At 39.5% G+C, this 20898-nt stretch overlaps 1 protein-coding gene across 1 annotated transcript in view; it reads left to right on the forward strand.

The window, feature by feature from the left end:
* Positions 1-20898, forward strand: part of TENM2 (teneurin transmembrane protein 2) — a 489523-nt gene that overhangs the window by 385215 nt on the left and 83410 nt on the right. The window contains 1 exon segment of the mRNA XM_029960226.1: positions 18494-18688. Coding sequence (XP_029816086.1) covers positions 18494-18688 — 195 coding nt within the window.

Raw genomic sequence — 20898 nt, forward strand, 5'->3', positions numbered from 1 at the left:
TCAATAGGATCAAGAGGAAGTGTTTCTACATTACCTATGAACTTGCATTGCTGCAGCTTTTTTGTGGCAGAGGTAGCGGGCAGAAATTGCAGAAAATAAATTTATTTTCTGTAAAAGTGGATGAATTATCAATACTTTCTGATAATCATTAACTAATCTGCAACAAAAGACTGATTCTCTTCATTGACAGCATGTAGTATATATTCTGGCTTGCCTAAGCCTTACTTCTAGCACAAAGCATCTTTCTTGTATATACAGTTACTTTGACCAAAGGAACTTTGCCTCTTGTAGGAAAATAAGTAGGCCTTGATAAAATCTTAAAATAAACCTTTTCTTAAATGTGAGTTGTAAATTTTAACAACTAAAACTGGGAAATACGTTACTGTCAAGGATTAAGCAGAAATCTAAATGACATCTGTGGATTGGCACAATGTGTTTAAGTTTTTCTGAGTTTGGGATAGCTGTCATAGGGAAAAGATTCATAAAGGAGGAGCTCTTTAGTTATACAGCTAGTATCAGATATTTTGTCTAAATTCAATGGCTTGTTTGTATTCCCTGATGTTCCTGAGGACACTCATAACATTTTACAGTTTGCTTCCTTCTTAGTTTGTGTGAGATTTAGGCACACTATCAATGTTGTGCTCACAGTTGTTTTCCACGGGGATAGGGTTGTTAGAGTTTGAAGAGGGAATGCCTGGGGTTTGAAAGCTTTCTTAAATAACTTGAAGGGCCTTAGAAATTTGCTCATTTCTTCTTAGACCCCTGATCCAGTCCTGAGGACAGTTATTTGTGCCCCACCCCTCTCCCTGCTGTAACATCCAGCATACTCATGCCTGTCTGTGAAATACTCCTTGAGTAGCTGTTGTAGTTGTACTGGAGGGAGTAATTTCCATTAAGTGTCTCCATATTTGGCTCTTAAAGGTGCCCCAGCACAAAAAAAAAAATTTAAAATAACAAAATAGAGACCCCAAGGGCCTTGGAGAGCTAATGCTGTTATTTCAGTGCTCGCCCTGCTCATTTTAAAGAATGCTTCAAATGCAGCGTGCATGTTGTTTGATTACCTGAGAAATTAAGACAGCTGGCAAGTAGAGAGAGGAGATATCTGTATCCCACAAAGTAAATGGTGTGATAATGTGTGCTATAAATACAGATTGACAGCTGTATGCATTTCTGTGGTGTTAACCTGTGAAAGTGTGCATGCAGTGACTGTGTGCTTCACTGCCACCCTTCACACATACATGGCCATTATATCAACTCATTTGCATTTTGAGTTGTGGAGCAATCCTGCATTGTGTACTCAACCTCTGTGTAACACTGTATGCTGTGTTAATGCTAGAAAATACTTTGTTCAGGCTGTGACAGATAAAATAGCTTTTTTTTCTAGGGCGTCAAACTGTATCTGTATCTGTCAGGCTTCTCCTACCCCTCAGTGCATTCCCTCTACTTCCTGCTTTGTCCTTTCTGTGTTGTCTCTTTCCCCTCAAAAGCAGGAATGGTTTCTTGGAAGCTTCTTTCAACTATTCCACTGTTTTCTTGTCAGACATGGTGGTATTTCTAAAGAACAAAGAACCTTGGAAAGCTACCTAAAATGACAACACGGGCGTGTTGACAGCACTCGTGTTTCTGTGCAGGCATAGAACTGCACAACATCACCCTGTGAGCCCTGCCCAGAGCTGTGGCTGAGTTGGTTGGGTGTAAGGGCTCTGTGCCTCACCCATTTCACAGGCATTTCCATGCCTGTTCGCATGGCCACAGATTTTTCTGCTCGCTTGACTGCTCATTATATGTGAGAGCAGCTTGAGAAGGCAGAAATCGAAATTGGGATTGTATGCATGGTAAAACACAGTACAGTGAGATAGAGAATTGCATCTTTTCCAGCATATGCCATGTATGGACACATGTTAAATGTACATTTACAGTAATATTAAATTCATATTTAAGCTGTCACAAGTATGGAAGTATAATGATTTTCTTTCCATTGGATTTTTTTAATTATTATTTCCCTAGCAACACATCTTTCAATGTCTCATTTCTCCCCTGTAGAACAGTTTAAGGCAAGACTCAGATAGAGAAATACGGGAGAAATGTGAACAAGCTCCTCAGATGGCTTTTAGAACTTGGTCCATGCAGCAACACAGCAGTCTGAGAGCTTCACTTTGGGTGAAACCCAAGTTTGATAGGTAGGAAATATGATCCTTTATAGCAGTGACTGCCCTGTTACAGGGCTGATCTTGAGGCCACCAGAGACAGTGAATCATTGGAGGAGTCCCCTGCAAACTATTTGCAGGCAGTGCACAGGTGCTACTCCATCCAGGTTGTTCTAAAAGATGAAAATGAGGGAAAGCTGTGGGAGACAGCACAGACATGACTGAAGATCCATTAGCTCCAGGAAAATACCATGAAAATTACTGGAAAGAGATGAACTTTTGGCTCAACCCCACAGGCTGTAGTACTTTCATACCCTGATTGAAGTGGTACAAACTTCCTCCTCCTAAACACTCCTGCCAAATACTGGGGAGAGGGGGTTATTTCTCACCCTTACCTGTGGAAATAGCTTATTCTCAAGTATCCAATATCAACAGATTTACTCCATCCTTGCTGGGGCAGGATTCCCTTTGCAATCATTTGGAGTCTCACCTAATTAAGGTTAAAGAATTTCATCTAACATACAGAAAAGGTAATGGTACATTTTGATCTCATGTGGATAAGCCATGGCATACAAAAAAAAAGAAAATCTGCTGATCAGAGGATAATTCAATGTGTGGAGATGAGTCCTGACAAAGCAAATGTGTACAGTTAAAGCCAGTGGAAGATTTGCTGTGAATTGACCTGCACTGTGAGTAACCTCCTGTCCACAATTATCTGTAGGAGTTAGTGATGAAAACTGATGCTATGGCCAAGGATCAATTAAAGAATCAGACATGCAGCTATGATCATCTTATTTTGGTGTGTTGTCACCTTTTTATATTCATCTCTATTTTTCTGTAACCTCTATGACATAACCACTGAGTTATATCAAGATGTCCTTCTTCCTTAGTGTTCCTGCTGTTGATGTCTGCTCATAGTTTGGTTTTTCAAGTTCCGTGGTAAATCTGCCAGCAGGCATCCTGCATTCACCATTTGTAGAGTTCAGTGACACAGTGAGTTGAGTTCCTAGAAGTGACTCAGAGTTGGCTACAATTTCACTTCACCTCAGAAGATTTGAAGGGCATGCAACTCTTCCACTCCTTTAACAAAGCTACTTCCAAAGACACTGTCATGTACTGTTTTGCAACTGAGCACAGAGCCTCCTTTAATTTTGCATTTTGAAATGCTAGGATTTGCATCATAAGCATCTTTTGCTAATCTGGAAAGGTGAACAATGTGCCATCACACGGGATTTGTACATTGGCATGATGAGCACAGCCTGCTAAGAGATGGTGTCCGATTAGTAAAAGAAGGACAAAAATGGACTCAAGTAGCTTATGTCAACTGCCATGAAGTTGCCATTTAGCAGATACTTCTAGCTGATTATGCAATGTAATAAGAAACATGTTTAATATTTTAATCTAAATGGATTGAAGGCTTTAGGATTTTTTTAAAACCGAAAATTTGTACGATGTTTGATCGGTTGACTTTTTAATCTGATTTTTAAGAACTCTAATTAATCAGATTTATGTTATTCGCGGTTTCTTTTCCTGTTCTCCTTGTGTGGGTTTTTCATTATTTTATTTTCATTCTGTTTGTTTTTGGCTTACTGGCAAAGGACGGCGCCACTTTAATAAGTATAAAAAGAAGGGTAGGTTTTTTTAAATTTCTTTTCATTTCTTTTGCAACATCTATTTAGTTTGAAATAGTTACTAAGCTGTAAAGTGTAGTCTCTCTTTTTAAATTGACTCTAATGGATTTGCTGTTTGCACCACAATAAGAGTTCCTACCACTGCCATTTTCTTTGTTGTGTGTGTGCTATTAATCTATGTATAAAAATGTAAAAAGCTGACAATTATTAGGTAAGTAAGGTATAATTGCTGGAAGAAGCAACTCATGCTTTTTTTCAGTTGTTATTCTGATTTCAGTTGTTTGAGACTCTTCCTACTCTGAGGTTTTTTGGAGGCTTATTGCTTGGACAATAGTGCATAAAGTAATGTTTTTCCATCAATTGAATATGCTGCTTGAAACTGTTCTCTTTGTGCCATGTCCAGAATGCTCCCAGTGGCATAAGATGTTCTGGGAGTGATTGCAATGGAGAAAACATGAATTTTGGGGTGCATCCTGCTGAATAATTCAGTATTTGGTTCATTGCTGTGTAGAGCACGTGGCCCACACATATAAATGGTATCAGGCATAGGCTGGTAATGTATTAGGAGCTTGTATTTCCTCTCTATGTCAGTAAGGAAAGCAGTGTTTGTCTTCAAAACTTGGCTTGAAATTTTAGGAACTAAAAATGGCTCAAGCAAACAGAGACCCCCTGGGCTTTGAAAGTTGAATACTGAATAGCCTGTTTCCTTTGCCTGTCCTGCACAGAGGAGATGGGACCTGAGGTGAGGCAGCACTTTGGGTCCTCAGTGGCACAGACAAATAGAATGTGTGTCTGGTACTGTTCAAGTCACTGCAGTAACAGGTTGTAGATCAGACAAGTGAAGTTATTCAGATTAAATATGCAGACACCCACACCAGGTTGGTTTGCAGAGCAAAGAGCTGGAGAGGGACAATAGAATAGGAAAGATGCTGGGTTTGTGGTATTATGAGGAGATTTTCATGAGCAATAGTATTTGTTAATCTATTATGGGTAGTACTTTACATGCAAAACAAATAAATAAAAGCAGTGCCTGACTCCAGGAACTAACCAGATCTATACAAGTTGAAAGGGAATTAATGTGGAGATATAAGGAAAAACAGTTATGCAGTGTTAAAAACACACCAGCAGTGTGACTGCTGCAAAATAGAGTTTTAAGAGGGATAATGGGGCAAAAACATAACATCTGGTGGATAATGGAGGGCAAATGGGGAGACTGACCGTAGGAAACAGTTGAAAGAAGGAAGTTTTAAAGTTTGACTCTTAAAAGCATCCTAAATCCTAGAAAGGCTGAAGTCAGAATTTGAGCAGTGAACAGTGTGGGGTGAAGGGAGTCTGTGAATGGAGTTAGAGCATGAAGCTGGTGTTCTGTGTGATAGGAGGAAAAGACCTAAAACAGGACCAGGAAAGAAAAGTGACACAATTGAAGGGTAGATTAACAAATTAACAACATGATTTTTGCAGCACTGTTGCATATAAACATGACTGAATGAGACTGAATTTATCAACATGTTGAAAAAGGTGTTTATTTAATGTTTATTTTATTTGCTGAAAGCCAGGGCAGAATTCTGACCGAGAGATGCAATGCATAAAAAAATCTGTAAGAATTTGTCAAAACCTGAGGGGAGAAAACAAGTAAAAAATAATATCCAGATTATGAACCTTAATAATAGGTGGAGTGATGGTATTATCCACTGGGACAGAGCAAGAATGCAGGCTAGGGCTGAGGGTTTAGAGAGAAAAGATAAATTAAAGAAGAAATAACTTCATTGGTAAGCATTTTACATGTTCATAATCATAGCATGTCTCATCACTTACATCATACTCTTGGGGGGAAAAAAAGAAAGTATGCTTTTCTTTGGAAATACTGCATTCCTGATTTGTCACCCACACATATCTCACATCCTTTCTTGCAGTTGACAAAATTCAGTGTGTTCAGCTTCTCTCTTTGTATCTGTTTCTGGGTGGGTTTGTTTTTGGGTTATGTGTGTTTATGTGTGTGTGTGTGCCAACTTCTGTGCGTGCTGCAGCAGCAGCACAGCCCTGGCTTGTCACTCAAATCCTCTCTCACAGTGGGTGGAAGCATCATTTAGATACTTGAACAGACAAGGCTGTCTTTGGCAACGTTCCTCTCCAGCAGTTCCCACCTCTCCGACTCAGTTCCTTAAAAAGCCTTTGTTATGAACTTTCTTCCCGTTTTCCCAGTCTCATATTTTATTAGCAGACTTATTTCATTTCTGGCAAAGTGATCATGTCCTCAGTTGCCTTGCAGTGAGTTTTATGTACAGGACAGTGATTGCCCTCGTTTTTCTTAGTTTTGCAGAACTGAAGTAGTCTGTAAAAAGGGGTTTGTGCCATTAACTCTGCCTAAAATAATTACAGAATAAATAAACGGACATGAAAGCTATTTTGACAATGACTGACAGGCATTGCTGTCTATCAGCTGCTACTTGCCTGCATGAAATGAGACAGTAGGTTTGATCCAGTGTCAGGTAGACAAGTAGAGCCAACGCAAAATCCATCACTCCAGCTTGTTCTAATTGGCAATTTAAACAGGAGCCAAGAACTGATGGGGTCACAGGCTGAATTCTTTCTGATTGTTAGTGGTCATGGCTCCAAAAGGGGCTCAAGGCACACAATCAGTAGCGCCAAGGAATAGAATACAGGAGCCCTCATGTCTAGTCTGCAGCTTTCCTCATCAATCCTCATGAATTCTGTGGGAGATTAGAAGTAAGAACAGGGGACTGGAGAGCCTGGACTCCAGAATTCTACAACAGATACCTTGTTAAATTTCTGTTACAAGGCAAGTCATTTAGCATCCTAACATTTCATTGCTGCTTAAAAATATGTTCCTGTCCCTGCAGTACATGGGAGATTAAAGGAGAGGATTAGCAGTGCTGTTAGTGACAGGATGGTGACAGAAGAGTACTCAGATCACTCCCCAGCCTGCACTGGGCTGGAGTTCGTGCTTCATATCCTTTACATTCTTTGTAAGAGAATATTTGCAAAGTTGAAATAGGAGCCAGGAGCTGTTTTTAGCTTTGGGACTATTTGAGAAGGCAGGCTTTAAAAATATAGCTTTCAGCATGCAAAATATTAGCTTCTCATTGTTCTTAAAGTTTGTATGGCTTCTGTTGATTCCAGCTTTGAGCTTAGGTTATAAAGAATTTATCTACAAAAGAGCTAGTCCTGAATCAGTTCAAGTGGGGATGCTCCTGTTGTTTAGAGGCATGCCCTTCCTTCTTTTTGTTATAATTGTGCCTCTACAGGGCAGCAAAAATGCTTTAATTTTTTTAAAGATATTTACTTAATGTTGTTAAATATACCTGATACTTGCATCTAGTGTAGCAACTTAATTAGCACTTGTTTTCTGTATTAAAATGCCGAACTCATGCATGTGGATTGCAGTGCCCTTTCCTCTGTTTCTAAATTCAAGTTGCAGCCTATGAACTTGAAATTATGTCCCAAAGAGCTTGTAGTATAGTGGTGCAGCTAAGAAGGCAGACTTATTCTGTAGGACAAGATGCCACTGATGGACAAAATATGACAGGTAAAAAAGGGACATTTAAGGAATCTCTGATTTCAGTGAACACTCAGGCATCTTTATCTTTCACTACCCAACATGTAGAAATTTAGAGACCAAAGACAGAGCCATGGGCAGTCCTGTAGCTGAACTGGAACCAAATTTTACTGGCTTAATATGATAAGAAAGTTTACTTATGTCCAAGATGGAAAACACATGGAAACACAGTAAAATCTTATTAATGGATTTTTCTTCAACAGTATTATGTAATATTTTCATACTTATTGAAAACTGGGTACATTCATTTGATCTCTCACAGCTGCTTTTGAAGGCTGCTGTATTATCAGTTACTTCACTTGTTTTATCTTTCTTCTCTTCTTATATATGTGCAGCACAAACACATCTATTTGCACAAATATTTTCTGTTTCAATGGTGTTCCATTAAGTTTGAATATTTCAAAAGGTTCCCAGTGCAGCAAGGAAGTGGACATGCATACAAATACATGCAGGACACAGGCCCTTGTGCAGCTTAGTTCTGGCAAGCCAAAAATCTTATTTCCTTTCAGATACTTCCATTGGTGGCCAAGAATCTCTCTACTCTGACTATACTCTGCTGAGCTGAATTGTGCTCGCTGTGCTGTGTGCTTTGTAATTTGTTTTTGTGTTTAATTGGTTAGCTTATTTAATTGTGTTGCAATCTACATTTTGTTTTCAGGTTGCTTTGTCTCCCTGGACTTGTACTGGTGTTTGTTATTTCATTAAGTTCTAAGAGTTTGCCTTTACAGTTGTGTTGGGATCATCCTGGAGTCCTTGTGTTGATGGTAAATGTCATTGAAGCAGCTATGATTAAGTAGTATTGTAAATCATGTCATAGAAATGCAGCTGGTTTAAAAGATCCTTAGACATTTGCCATCCCTGAAAAACAGAAACAGCCCTGAATCATAGCTTCATATTTCAGCATGCATGACTTTTTTCATACCTACATTATGTCTAGGTTTGAACCTGTAATTTAGATATTTGTCTATATTTAGCCCCTGTTTGGGTGAGACTAAATTCAGTGAGCTGTCATCTCCCTTCACTTTCTCAAACAAACAAAAAAAAAATCTCTAACTCAAACGTAGAAAAATGTTTAAATATCTGCAGCTGATGTGGAACTGTGAAATTCAACATGTTATGATTTAAATCTTTTCTGGTAAATTTAATAAGGCAAATAGTAGTAACTAAAATGAGACCAAACCAGTTAGGTTTTAAATATCCTAAACTGCAGCCTGTGGGTGTAATCCTGCATCTACTGCACTGATGTTTAGCCAGGGCTGAACCATTACCAGAGAAGCAATAGTTTTTACAGCATTCACTGGGAAAGGTGTAAAATTTTACCAAAAATATTGGAAGAAATATCTCACTTTTTTTGCTCCTTCTTCTAGAAGCACCAGTGACTTCATGCTGTTAGTGCTTCTCTGCTATGAATCCTCACATGTGTGTTTGGAAGGATAATTCTGGTATTTGCTGTTTGTCCTTACTGCTGCTTTTTGTGAGCTTGGAGCATCATCTCTGATTTCTCGCTGGTTCTTTCCACTGAGACAGCGACTGAAACCTCTGAAATAGTTTAGTTTTCCCTTCCTCCTCAGTTTTTCTCGTGATGAAGTTATCAAGATACAAATGAAGATCTACATGCTTGTCTGTGACAGTAGCTGATTTCAACATCTGTTTGTTTCCATCTGTTGCTAGAAAGTAAAACTTGTTTCTCTGCACGGTCTTGTGTCGACTTCACTGCTTATATTCGAGGCAGGAATTTCACAGCTCTGATTCTGTGTTACTAGTTCACACAGAAAAAGAGTTTGTTTGTTTGTTTGTTTCCTTTCTTTTCAAAGGCATAAAATATGTGGTAAACTGAGCAGTCACATTCTTCTGTGGTAAACCAGGACCAGTGCAGGGAAACTTCTATTTCCTTGAATGCACTGATGCATGTGAAAAAGAGACTGAACTGTGTTGCTCTCTAACGATGTAGAGGAGATGGGGAGGACCCAAACTGGATGGGCTGCAAATCAATCCACCATTTGCAAATCATTTTAGTGTCGTGCACAGAGAACTACAGACTTCCCTTTAACATGGGCAGTGAGAGCTGCAGAGCTGCTGCAGTAGTGGAGGGGGAAACAGGCTGTGACCAAGTGTTGAATCCAGAATGTGCTGACAGGAGAAAGTCCTCCAGACATTTGACTCCTGGCAGAACTTTATCAAGTGTCTAGTGCACTCAAATGTCCTTTTTTTCTCTCTGTCTCCAATGTTTAGTTTGTTTTATGCCACTTAAAAATCATTTTATGTTCAGCTGTGGCTTTACCAGTGAGGCAGCACAGTGGTCTTTTTCTCTCCCCCTGCTGTGCTTCACTGTCTTTAGAGAATTAAGTTCTTTCTTGATGTTTAGTGAGATTGTCTAAGCTCGTCTTCACAAAAGCAGTAATGGGGCTTCAGTCCTTTCAATCCACCATTACAATAGTTCCAATGTATCTGATATTTCCTTAATTTTGATTTTTCCCTGTTCTTACTGACTACATTGTGACTGTTATTGGAAAATATTACAAGGGTCAATTCATCAAGCAAAATTGTCTTGTACCAAGTGACCAACCTCATTTGAAAAATTTGCTGTGGTTCTGGAAATTGGTGCTAGATAGCTTGGGAAGACATGTTGGTAATTCTTACATAGATTTTTGTAGCAGTTGTTAAGCTAAGCAATTATCTAATGGAAATAGGTACTTTGTACAATAGTAGAGAAAGGAACAGTAAGTGTTGTCTTTTTGACAGATAGGCTCACCCTGAAGGCAGGGAGGAAAAATATTTTTGACAAATTTTTACCCAGGCAGAAGTTTGCTGAGTGTTCAGAAGGATGTAAATATTCATTGTGCAATAAATGCTGTTCAGCCACTTCTATTAAAAATCTTGCCATTTTTTTTTTGTAGAACAGCTTAAGTACTTATTGATCGAGAACTTCTTGCCTCCCAAAATGGAGGCATCCCCATATCTCTACAGGTATTTTAAATGAATTGAATTAATCATAGGCTTAAAAGTCTCTAGTGGTCTTCGTTAAGTTTCCTGGGTTTAATTAAAACATCTGTGCGCTTTTAATTTATCGATTCATCCAACTCATATGTCATGTTTTTAACACACCCCAGCATGCTCTGCATCATTTTTAACCCGATTTCCACTTAACTAAAGCAATTAAATTCACCCCGGATTAATTAAAGCATCCATACTTTAGTGCTTAAGTCAGCGTGTGCTGCTTTCCCCAAATCGTTTCTGAATGTCAGAGATTTGACACACCTGATGGGTTTTTTGTCCTTCTGGAAATTCTTCTGTGAGTCTCTTCCTGGCTTGCTAATGTGCAGTTTGGCAGAGCTAGGCAGGAGAGCTTGGGAAGGCTGGGCTTGGGCACCTGAAGCAGGGACAGCAGAACATTGTTGGGAAAGGCTGTACATTCCCTCTTAATACTGACCTGATGCCTGCAAGGGTAGGATCCCACTACTGTTAAATCATTTAAATTAGTTGTGAGTTCTGTAAAGTAAACAGTTTCATGAAGTAACTCCTGAAGCATCTGATGTCGGTGACAGTTTTTTTATAGCTGTTCCTTCTGCTGCTGCTGGGTGGATTTCTACAAGAGGACTCTTGGCTGGAAGAGCACAAGGCCTTAGAGCAGCCTAAATGATGTTGTAGGTCTTCCTAGTTGTTGCTGTTCCTCACAACATTTCAGCCTGACAGAAGTTGGTGACCTCTGAATTCAAACACCGTTCTTCCTGACCATGCAGATGGCATGTTTGTGAGGCACAAAGAGCAGATGAGAGAAAACAGGCTTGAATTCGTTCAATCTCCCATTCCAGGATGATTTTCTTGAGTCTAAGTTTGCTAGGGTTGGGGCAGCTTCTCACCAGGAAAGTAGCATAAAACCAGCATAAACTGGTAAAAACCCATGGAGTGGTCTTAGAAGTTATTTCAGACTTTCATATCCGTAAATGAACTCCACTAAAAGCTAATAGGCATGCAGACAAGTAGTGAAATGTGCAGCCAACTGATTAAAATAGGTTTAAATAGAAAATATGAAGGAAAGTGTTGTCAAACAAAATAATTGCATTTTCAGGCTACAAATAAGAGATTCATGTGTCTCATAATTTTTAGAAATATGGGCAAATACTTGGTGTAAGAAGACATGTAATAGTTAAGGGCAAATACTTGGTGTAAGAAGGGATGGGTAACAAAAAAATAAGGGATGTTTCAGTACTATTTTGTTTATAATAATAATGTAAAGTCTAGAGCCAACATTTGACAGGTTGACAGCAATTAACTTTTTTAATAACTGGGCTGATTTTCTAAAATGCAAATATTTGCATTTCCTTTGGGTTTAAACTCATTTAGATTAAGATTGTTCATATATGAATAGGTATGACTGTATCTTAGGAGAACAGGAACTTGGCTGTAGCTTTTGGAGTGAAACTAAAATTATCCAGGGCTTTGGTAGACAACTGTAGTAGGATTCAGGTCTAACATCAGTAAAACACACTTGATGACTTAGTAGTCTAATTTGTCCATTGAAGAGAAATTAACATTTGTAGTCTAAATGCCACATATGCATCACCAACATAAATACCAAAAAGAGAAAAACAGCAGTACAATGTGGCCCTGCTCATATTCATTAAGTGTTTGGAACCAGGCAGCTGTAGACTACATTTATTTTAGATATTTCCTCTATTTCTCCTCCAGTTTGGAGCTGACATGGAGTGCATTTATAGGCTTCAGATCAGACTGTCAAAAACAGTAATCCATTTTCTTTGTATACTGGCAAAACCTCGCATAATCTCTCAGCAGTAGCAGCTTAATCTCTGCTGGAAGGAAGTCCAAGTGTGAGCTATTACAGAGTCTGAATTAATCATCCCCTAGAGGAACTGCACCCAGAAGAGTCACTGGAAAGGTTCATTGGTGAGAAGTTTGACCTCTTATCTGTCTTCAGTACAATTCCTGGTGGTCACTGAAACAAAGAACAACTTTATTTTTTATTATGCCTTTGTGTTTTTCACTTCTCATGGAACTGGGAATTCATGCAGCTCTGCCCAAAGAGCATTTCAAAACTGCCCAATCAGTTCAGTGATTTTTCCTGACTGAAATTCACTTCCTCCTCCTAAACTGGATCTTCTACAGATAAAAATAATCTTTATTTCTCTTAGGTCTCTACAGTTCAACAAGGGCTGAATATATCTTACATAGGAGTATAAATAGTGTCTCTTCAGTATGTGTTTTGGTTTTTTTTCTGAATGTGTGTGTTTGTATAGAGGTTATATTAATGAAGTAAAGCTCAGACCAAAATTCCATTTCACCCAGGTTTTCAGCTATGATGGTGGCCTGCAGCAGGGAGATGAGGAAGGGTAAAAATTCTACCTGTCTTTGTTGCTTCTCTAGTAAATTCTTTTAGTTCTAGAGCTAGGACTTCCTACAATAGATGATGTCTCTTTGTGTTTAGGAGCCTTTGTAGAGTTTCACTCCATGAATTTGTCTAATTCTGTGATCAATCGTGGGATGTTCTTCCATGAGTTCTGACTTTTCAGATAATCTTGATGGAACAGTCAGCAGTACTTAGAATGTAATGGCACTTTAGATGATGTCCAAGTGCTCTGTTAGTTCAGTCTTAAACTCACATTTGAACACTCAGCCCTAATTTTCCATACTGTTTACATTGTGAACAGGTAGTAAAGCTCATCATTTTTTCAGCACCAGCTTGTGATAAGAAGAAACTGGTTTATGTGCAAAATTAGGGCTTGTAATCCTTATGGATACCATTCTGACCCTTACTCAAACACTACCCCTTGGAGCAGTTTTGTCCATCCAGACCAGTGACTCCCCTCACCAGCCCACCATGGGCATCTCACTACAAAATACTGTGGTTTATGCATTAAAAAAATTTGACATAGGAGGACTCCTAAGCCTGTAGATGACACAAAGGAAGCTAATCTTCTTCTGCCATGTTCAGAAATCTACATTTGTATGTAAAACTGAGCTGCTTGCAAAATAAGAGCAATAGAAGGGCGTTGCTTGTGACCCGGTCCAGGACAGGGAAGCATTGTAGGTGCAAGTTCAAAAACCTTTCAAGTCTCCATATATTTATGCCCAGACACTCAAATATCTTTGAAGAGAAGAATACCAGTTTGTCTATTTTGTGAGGAGGAACTGAAAAAAGTCTGCAGTAGAGAACTGACAGCCTAGATCCCAGGGCTATCTGCACCAGGGTAATGTTTGCTCTACAACAAGAGAAGCCAAGCCAGAACTCTGCCTTCACATCCTGTTTGGAACTTCAAGTAGCAGGGGAAGGCCTCTCAAGCAAGCAGCTGGGTAACTAACCCGAGTTCTGCAACAGCCTCCAAGAGTTTGACTCCTCAGATATCCTTTACTGGTTTCTTGCCATGCTCTGGAAGAACACTCCTGGTGAGTATGTGTGTGTGGATACTGCAAGGGTGGGTGAAAGAAGTGTGTGCTCAGGCTGCAGCTGGGAAACCTGGTGGCTTTTGGTGCCAGACCATTTGGGTATTACCCCTTGCCATCTCCTCTCCTCATCCACGTGGAACAGGCTGTTACCAAATCACCTCTCCTCATGCATCAGGGAATATCAACATTACTCCAAAATAACTCTCCAAAGATAATCTTTAGAGAGAGAACTTTTAGAGGGATGTTTGGCTTGTCTTTCCTGCTTAATTGATGTTCTTAAATGTGTGCAGCCTACAGGGCTCAAGGGTCTGTAGTATCCATTCATCAGGTGACACCCATGTGAAAAACAGTCTGGTTTTGTTCAAATACCAGTAAAGGGCAGAATCACATCCCCAAAACCACATTTAGGGTTAATGCCTGTTGTGCTTATTCAGCCTTCACTAAGGATGTATACCCTTGTGCCTAACTTGCTTGAGTGTGCCATAACTGCTCCTGAAGATCTCTGTATACTTTTTGACAGCGCTGCTGTGAGATATGCAACTTATCTCCCCACAGAAATGGGATGGAACTTGATTGTTCCATTGCATAAACCACCTTCCTTCACATTCCTTCAACAGACTTCAAGCAGTCAGTCCTGTCCTGGAACAAGGGCCATCTACTTCACGTAGGGAAACATAAACAGTCCTAAACAAGAACTCCAGATGATTCTTGAGTAGTTTCCACATTAATTGAAGCTGCCTGGGTGTAAAATTAGAGTGGATTGGTTTGGATCTCATCCTGCAGCAACATGGTCTAGCAAATAGGCGTAGCAAACCTTTTTCTGGCTACCTGCTCCAGTTTTCTGTGGAAAAGCAGCTTGATTCTCTCTCTTTCTCACACAGAACAGCCTATAAACCCATACCAAAAAGATTAAGGAAGAACCATTTACTACAGCAGTGACAAGCCAGCTTCTTATAACCCACACTTGCTTGCATTCTTGCTTACATGTTTTTCTGCAGTCCTAGTGGCATGGCAGTCTTGGAGATGCCAAAATCTGACCCAGATTCTCTGTCGATTTTCTTGCTCTCAAAGTGATATTCCAGTCACATAGTTTGTAGAATAACCCCAGCAGAGGGTTGTAGATTAAACTGCAGCTTTAAGTTGCAAGTGTCTTAATCTTAACTGTATTCACTTCATCCCTAGGGTTAAATGACAGATTCTCTTTTTTGTCCCGAGTCAGTTCTGGTGTCAGTGACATCGTGGCAATGCACATTGCAGTGGCAAACCACTGAAGGCAGATTGCTGTTCAACTCATAGACAAGCTTCACAAGGACTGAATAGATTTATGAACCATAGCAAGACCTCTGACCTGGTAAAAGCATGAAGAGAGGAATGAAAAGCTGTGACATGGCTTTCAGCTTTACTTAAATTCCTGGAGCACCATAGCAGAGTGAGGGAAAACTAAAAATCTACTGTGGGAGCCCTTTAGCTCAAGACCCAGCACTATTTAGTAATCTTTCTTCTCCTGTACCAGTCTCTGGTGTCCCAGAAGTTGAACCCTGCAAATGTAGATCAAAAGTAGGAGCTAAGAACAGCCTTCCCATAGAAAAGTTCCAAATAGCAGATATACATCTCCTTTAGCTGGACTGCAATTGCCCATTGCTTAATGAGACTTAGGGGCAAAGCAAGCAGAGAATTGATCTTACAGCAGATGCCAGGCACAGATTTATAGGTCTAGACCACTCTAGATCTAGGGTGGTCACATCTAAGTGGCTTGGGGTGGGTTGGTTTTTTTTGTTGTTGTTGTTGTTGTTTTGGTTATCTTTTTTTATTTATTTTAGGAATGGAGTTATTTCTGCTCAGTCCCTCTTACAAGGAACTTTGCTGTTTAAATAGAGTTATTATTGTCTTTATTTGAGTTTTCACTCCACTCCACAGGAGAGGTTTGCAGAACAGAAGTCCTTTCAGGTGGTGAGTGACATATTGACCTGTAAAACAACAACACAAAAAAAGCTATTCCTCACCTTATATTCAGCTTGTGAGTTGACTCTAACTTTTTGTCTTTATAACTACTTGAACAGATGAGGTTTGTCCAAAGAAACTGTCTACTGCCCACGGATTCATTTAGCTTTCCTGGGACATTTTCTTTCTATTCAGCTTTATCACAGCATGGGGAGGAGTTTGATGGGCAAAAGCAACTGTGTCCCAGTGCAGTTGGAGAATCCACACTGAGCAACCATCAATAACGGCAGCTCTGAGTCTCTGCAGTGGCTTGGAACCATTGCAGAGAATAACAATCTTCCTTCCTTCTGCAGGGGACTTGAACAGAGGGACTGCAGGGTTAACCACCACATTGCCTTGTGCTAGAGAGGGAGATTTTTGTGTTAAAATGAGGCCCAAATAAAGGGCCAGGGTCTCTACAATCTGTCAGGGTGTGCAAGATGACACCAAGGAAGTAGCCACTCATGATTACTGCAGGTCTTCAGGACAGGCTGCCTTTTCAGGCAAATAAAGAGAGCAGGAAGTGACTGCTGTTCTTACAGTGATTTGGGAAAACCTGTCAATGTCAGCCCAAACAAGCCTTTTAATAGCAGTGAAACAGAGAGTTATGGACAGAGGAATTGTTTGTGCCCCCAGGTCTTTGTGCTTGAAAAGTGGAAGTGGTGCCAGGTCGATCCCTTTCTTCCTGGCTCACCTGTGTGACTTGCAGGAGGAGCAGCACACCTGGGCAGTGAAGGGCTGTGAACCCTGGGGAACTGAGCCAGGCTCCAGCTGTGAGACCTGCAGGCAGAAGGAATAGTCACACAGCATTCAGGTTGCTACTAGTTCAGCATGTGGTAATATCATGGAAGGGTGTTTGATGATGCCATACAAAAAAGATGTAAAGCAGGCTGTCCTGGAGTGCAGTATGGACATAATGGATGTTTGTCTGTGTGGTATTTCAATCCAACTGGTTCAGTAAACTTAACTCTGAAACCAGCTGCAAAAAAAGTAAACCCGGTAGAACTGTAGCATAAATGTTTTTCACTGAACTCAGTGAACATTCATCACATCTGAAATCCAAATGTTGCTGCTGGAAATTATATTTTATTCAAATCTGTGTGCATTTTTGGAGTGAGTAAGAAAGCAACTGGACAAGACTCACAGTGAGAGAGAACACCAGGACTGCAGTAGAATGAAGTCCTGTTGCCACCAAAGGATGGATAATATGGCTCTGAGACACAGGAACAGTAGCAAAAACCCCCAAACTCTAGCATACTGATTTTTTCATTGTTTTACAGTAGAAAAAAATAGGCTAAAAAAGATTATATGTGTGATATGTGGCCTGTCAACCTGTAGTCTTAATTGAAATAACTCTCAGCACTCCAAATTTTAGCTAACATTTCAGGTTAGAAATCTGAATTTATTTTTGTCCGATCAATTTTTTCCCATTTCAAATAAGAAAATTCCTGAAAAAATCTATCCTGAAATGTGTTTTTGCAGCAGATCAATGGGACAGCTAAGATTAATAAGGGTTGCAGGACTGAACAGTGGAGAAGTTGGATAACTGGACCATTACACATTTCTTTGTAGGAAATCAATTACTTGGGTTCTTCTTGATCATCCAGGTTAAAGGGATAATAGAAGCCAAGAAGGCATTAGGACCTTTCAATGATTAATAGTCGCTTTTGAGTATATTTTTGGCACTGTAAAACTAGGTGTTAGTTTCTAATTACTTTGAAGGGTGAGAAGACAGGGAAACACTTTTCTGTCTTTATCAAACTGCATCAGAGAGAAGAGCACAAAACTGTACCTTTTCTCCAAGATTCACTTCATTCCTCCCATTTTCTGTTATTCTTCTGTTATTTTTTCCATTTCTCTGGGTAGGGACCACGTCCAGTCTTTGACAGGCCCAGAGGATCACAGATTGCCATGTTTACAAGGGAGACATGGGCATAAAGGAGTGTGAATAGGCCTTAGTGAAACATTTATATGCAGCTGGGTTTTAATAAACCACTTGTTTCTTTCCATTGCTCTGCATATGTACAACATCTGATTCCTGGCACTCAAGACCTGCCAACTACCTTTATTATTCATAGGCTTCACTTCATTTGCATTAATGACTATTTGCTCAGAATGTGTCTTACCCCCTTAATAACACAAGGGTGAGGGATAGGGGTTAATAATGGTGCTTTCTTGCCAATACACACAGGGTAAAAGCTGTCACTCTGGGATTTGGGGAAACCAGGTTCACCAGGGATATTGGTGGCAAGAGGCGTTTCTAGTAGCTGAAAGCTTGTGTTCAAGATTCTTACATTAAAAGTCAAAGACTCTAAAAAACTATGGGGACATTAGATTAAAAAATGTTGTGAAAGAAGAAAGATTCTATATAATAAAATGTTGTGGAGACTGAATGTTTTGTGTTTTGCTAGCTGTGAAAATTGAATTTTAGCTAAAGGAACAAAGCAGAGTAATGTCAGGCTCAAATCTGTTCACACTGCCTCATTAGTTATCCCAAATACCATCAGTAGTTTATAAAGAATAGAAGTTGTATTCTTGGAATGCCCAACCCAAGAGTGCTTTATTAGATAGTAATCAAATTATTTCTTTGGGAAACGAAGAACTGAACTACTGCAAATTGTCTTAGATTTTTTTTTCCCCAGTAAATTAACATATTTGAGTATATCTATAGCTATTTGGCAGTGGGTTTTTAGTGCACTTTTACAGGAATGCGTGCATGACCCTGGATGCTGTTTTCCTTTCGTTCCCTTTTCCAGCTGCCTGCCCGGTTCTGTGCAGTGGCAATGGTCAATACTCCAAAGGCACCTGCTTATGCTACAGTGGCTGGAAAGGTCCAGAATGTGATGTACCCATCAGCCAGTGTATTGATCCCTCCTGTGGAGGTCATGGTTCCTGCATCGAAGGGAACTGTGTCTGCTCCGTGGGCTACAAAGGAGAAAACTGTGAGGAAGGTAAGGATGTTTATTTTCTGTGTTGTAAGCTTGTTTTCTGGGTTTTGGAATTATTTAATGAGTAGGGGGAAAAGAAAGAACAGAGTAAAAATCTGAGCATGAAACTGCTGTAGCAGATTATTGTAAAAGAGGGTAGTCACAATTTTACTGATTTATCAAAGTTCAGATGAAACTTCTGGCCTCCTGCATATGTTGTTTTGCAGCATTAAGAGTGTCTACCACAAGTAAAGCTGAATAATTCCTTTATTCAGAGTGAAGAGAAAAATCTTTTTTTATGGATTGTATTTACTGAACAATTTAGGTGTGAAATGCAGAGGAAAAAGGAGCAGTGGTAGACAAAATTGTACAGCTTCAGCTTCACGCAAAGCACACGTATCAATCACTATTAAGACAGAAGCTCATGAAACAAATTTGAAAGACTTAGATAACTGTATGACTTAGAGAGTTAATGTAGGGCAAATTACTCCCGTTAGCTGCAATCATACAGGATTAAGAAAGGTACACATGAACAAAAAATGTCTTTTAAATGCAGAAAACCTTTCCAGGTTTAAAGTGTCCAATTCCTTGTGTGTGTAGAATGAGCAAATTTAACAAAATAACCCTGCAAAATGCAATCATAGATTAAGCTCAATCCTGGTTGTATTCATAGTGTTTTCTGTTAGAATGCACAACATAAATTGGACTGATTTTCTTTTTGAAGTATATTAGTATGGTTTTAAAAGGGAATTTAATTCCCCAGACAGTTGCTAACAGGCAGTTCAGCATTCCTTGGCACATCCTCAGGGCAGTAGTAGTTCATGTTACGTTATGATGACATTCCAGAGTTCATTAATCCTCCAAAAGGAGAAGCAGCTTGAGTACTAAAGTGATAGGACTGGGATGACAAGCTTTCAGGACTAAGGAGTCTCTCTGGAATATTCAGAATGGGTTGCAGAGCTGTCCACCACGTGTATTGATTTTTATCTTACCCTATAATAAAGAGCTGTTTCTCCCATCAGAAAATGAAGGGAAGAAAACTATGGGGACTTAAACCACTAAGGGGTTTATTTTTTGGACTACAGTTGTCACCTTTAGGACAAAATCTTGCATTAGTCTGAGTGAACTTACTGTGCTAAAGGGAAAAAAAACCCACAAAGATCCTCACAAGTGGGACTGCCAACACTACAACTGCTTGTTCAGTTCATTCCTATCACCTCCCTCCACTGAAGGTTCCCAACACTGGTTATTACAACTTTAATCCAGAACTCACTTGTTGTCAAGAGTTTTTCCATTTTTTTAATGGCTTACATTTCAAACTATATCCAGAAAATGCTGTAATGTCCTTTTTGTCTGCTTAGAACTGATACTTCTCAGTTCACACTGAGTGTAAGATTATAGGAGATATTCCAAAATTATCTAAAATGCCTTGCTTTAACTATCATTTGCATCAAAATCGAAGATGGAAAAAACTGTCTTTAACTTGCTCTACAACATCCAATCTATTCTCAGGAGTGCAAAAGCTCTCTTTCAGGTACTAACTGCAATTGTTTGCTTGGTCTCATTGAGCTTGATACATTTAATCACGTTTTGTGTTATAAAAATGCTTGTATTATTAGCCAGATTATGGTAGATGGCCTGAAATGATCTTTCTTACTTCTGTAAATTTTACCTTGCAAGCAGCTCCTCCCTCACCCTGATGGTAATTTCCAGCTACTTCCATGGAATTCTCTCTCTCCTTTCAGTTGTCTGGAATGGCTGTGGTGTATCTGGGCCAGATGCCTTGGATTCCTTAGACTCCTGTAAGAGAAATAGGCTCCTGTAGTGCTTAATTCAGTTTATCTTGGGGTGAATGTTTGAAACTAGAGAAACAAACACATCTGCAGCACCAGAAAAGTTTACAGAACAAAGGTGTTGGGTTAACACCAGCCAAACCTGGGACCACTACAAAACATTGTCAGTCAACTAAGTTTTCTGGGAGGTGAATTGCTATTTGAGATGAAAGGATAGACATTATTTAATCAACACTGTGCTTGGAAGGATGTTTTTTCTTAAAAAGATAAATGGATTACAAAGGCAGGAGGTATTTGCTACAAACTTGGAAGGGGTCAATAACATGACAAGAAAGGTTGAAATAACCTTTTGCATATATCATTGGGCAATAAATAAGTCGAAAAATTAATTTGAAAATAAATAAAAAACAGCCATCATGTTTCTACCCTAGAATTCCATTT

The sequence above is a fragment of the Manacus vitellinus genome, unplaced genomic scaffold (assembly GCF_001715985.3).
Source record: "Manacus vitellinus isolate BGI_N305 unplaced genomic scaffold, ASM171598v3 scaffold_25_pilon, whole genome shotgun sequence".
Classification (NCBI taxonomy): Eukaryota; Metazoa; Chordata; class Aves; order Passeriformes; family Pipridae; genus Manacus; species Manacus vitellinus.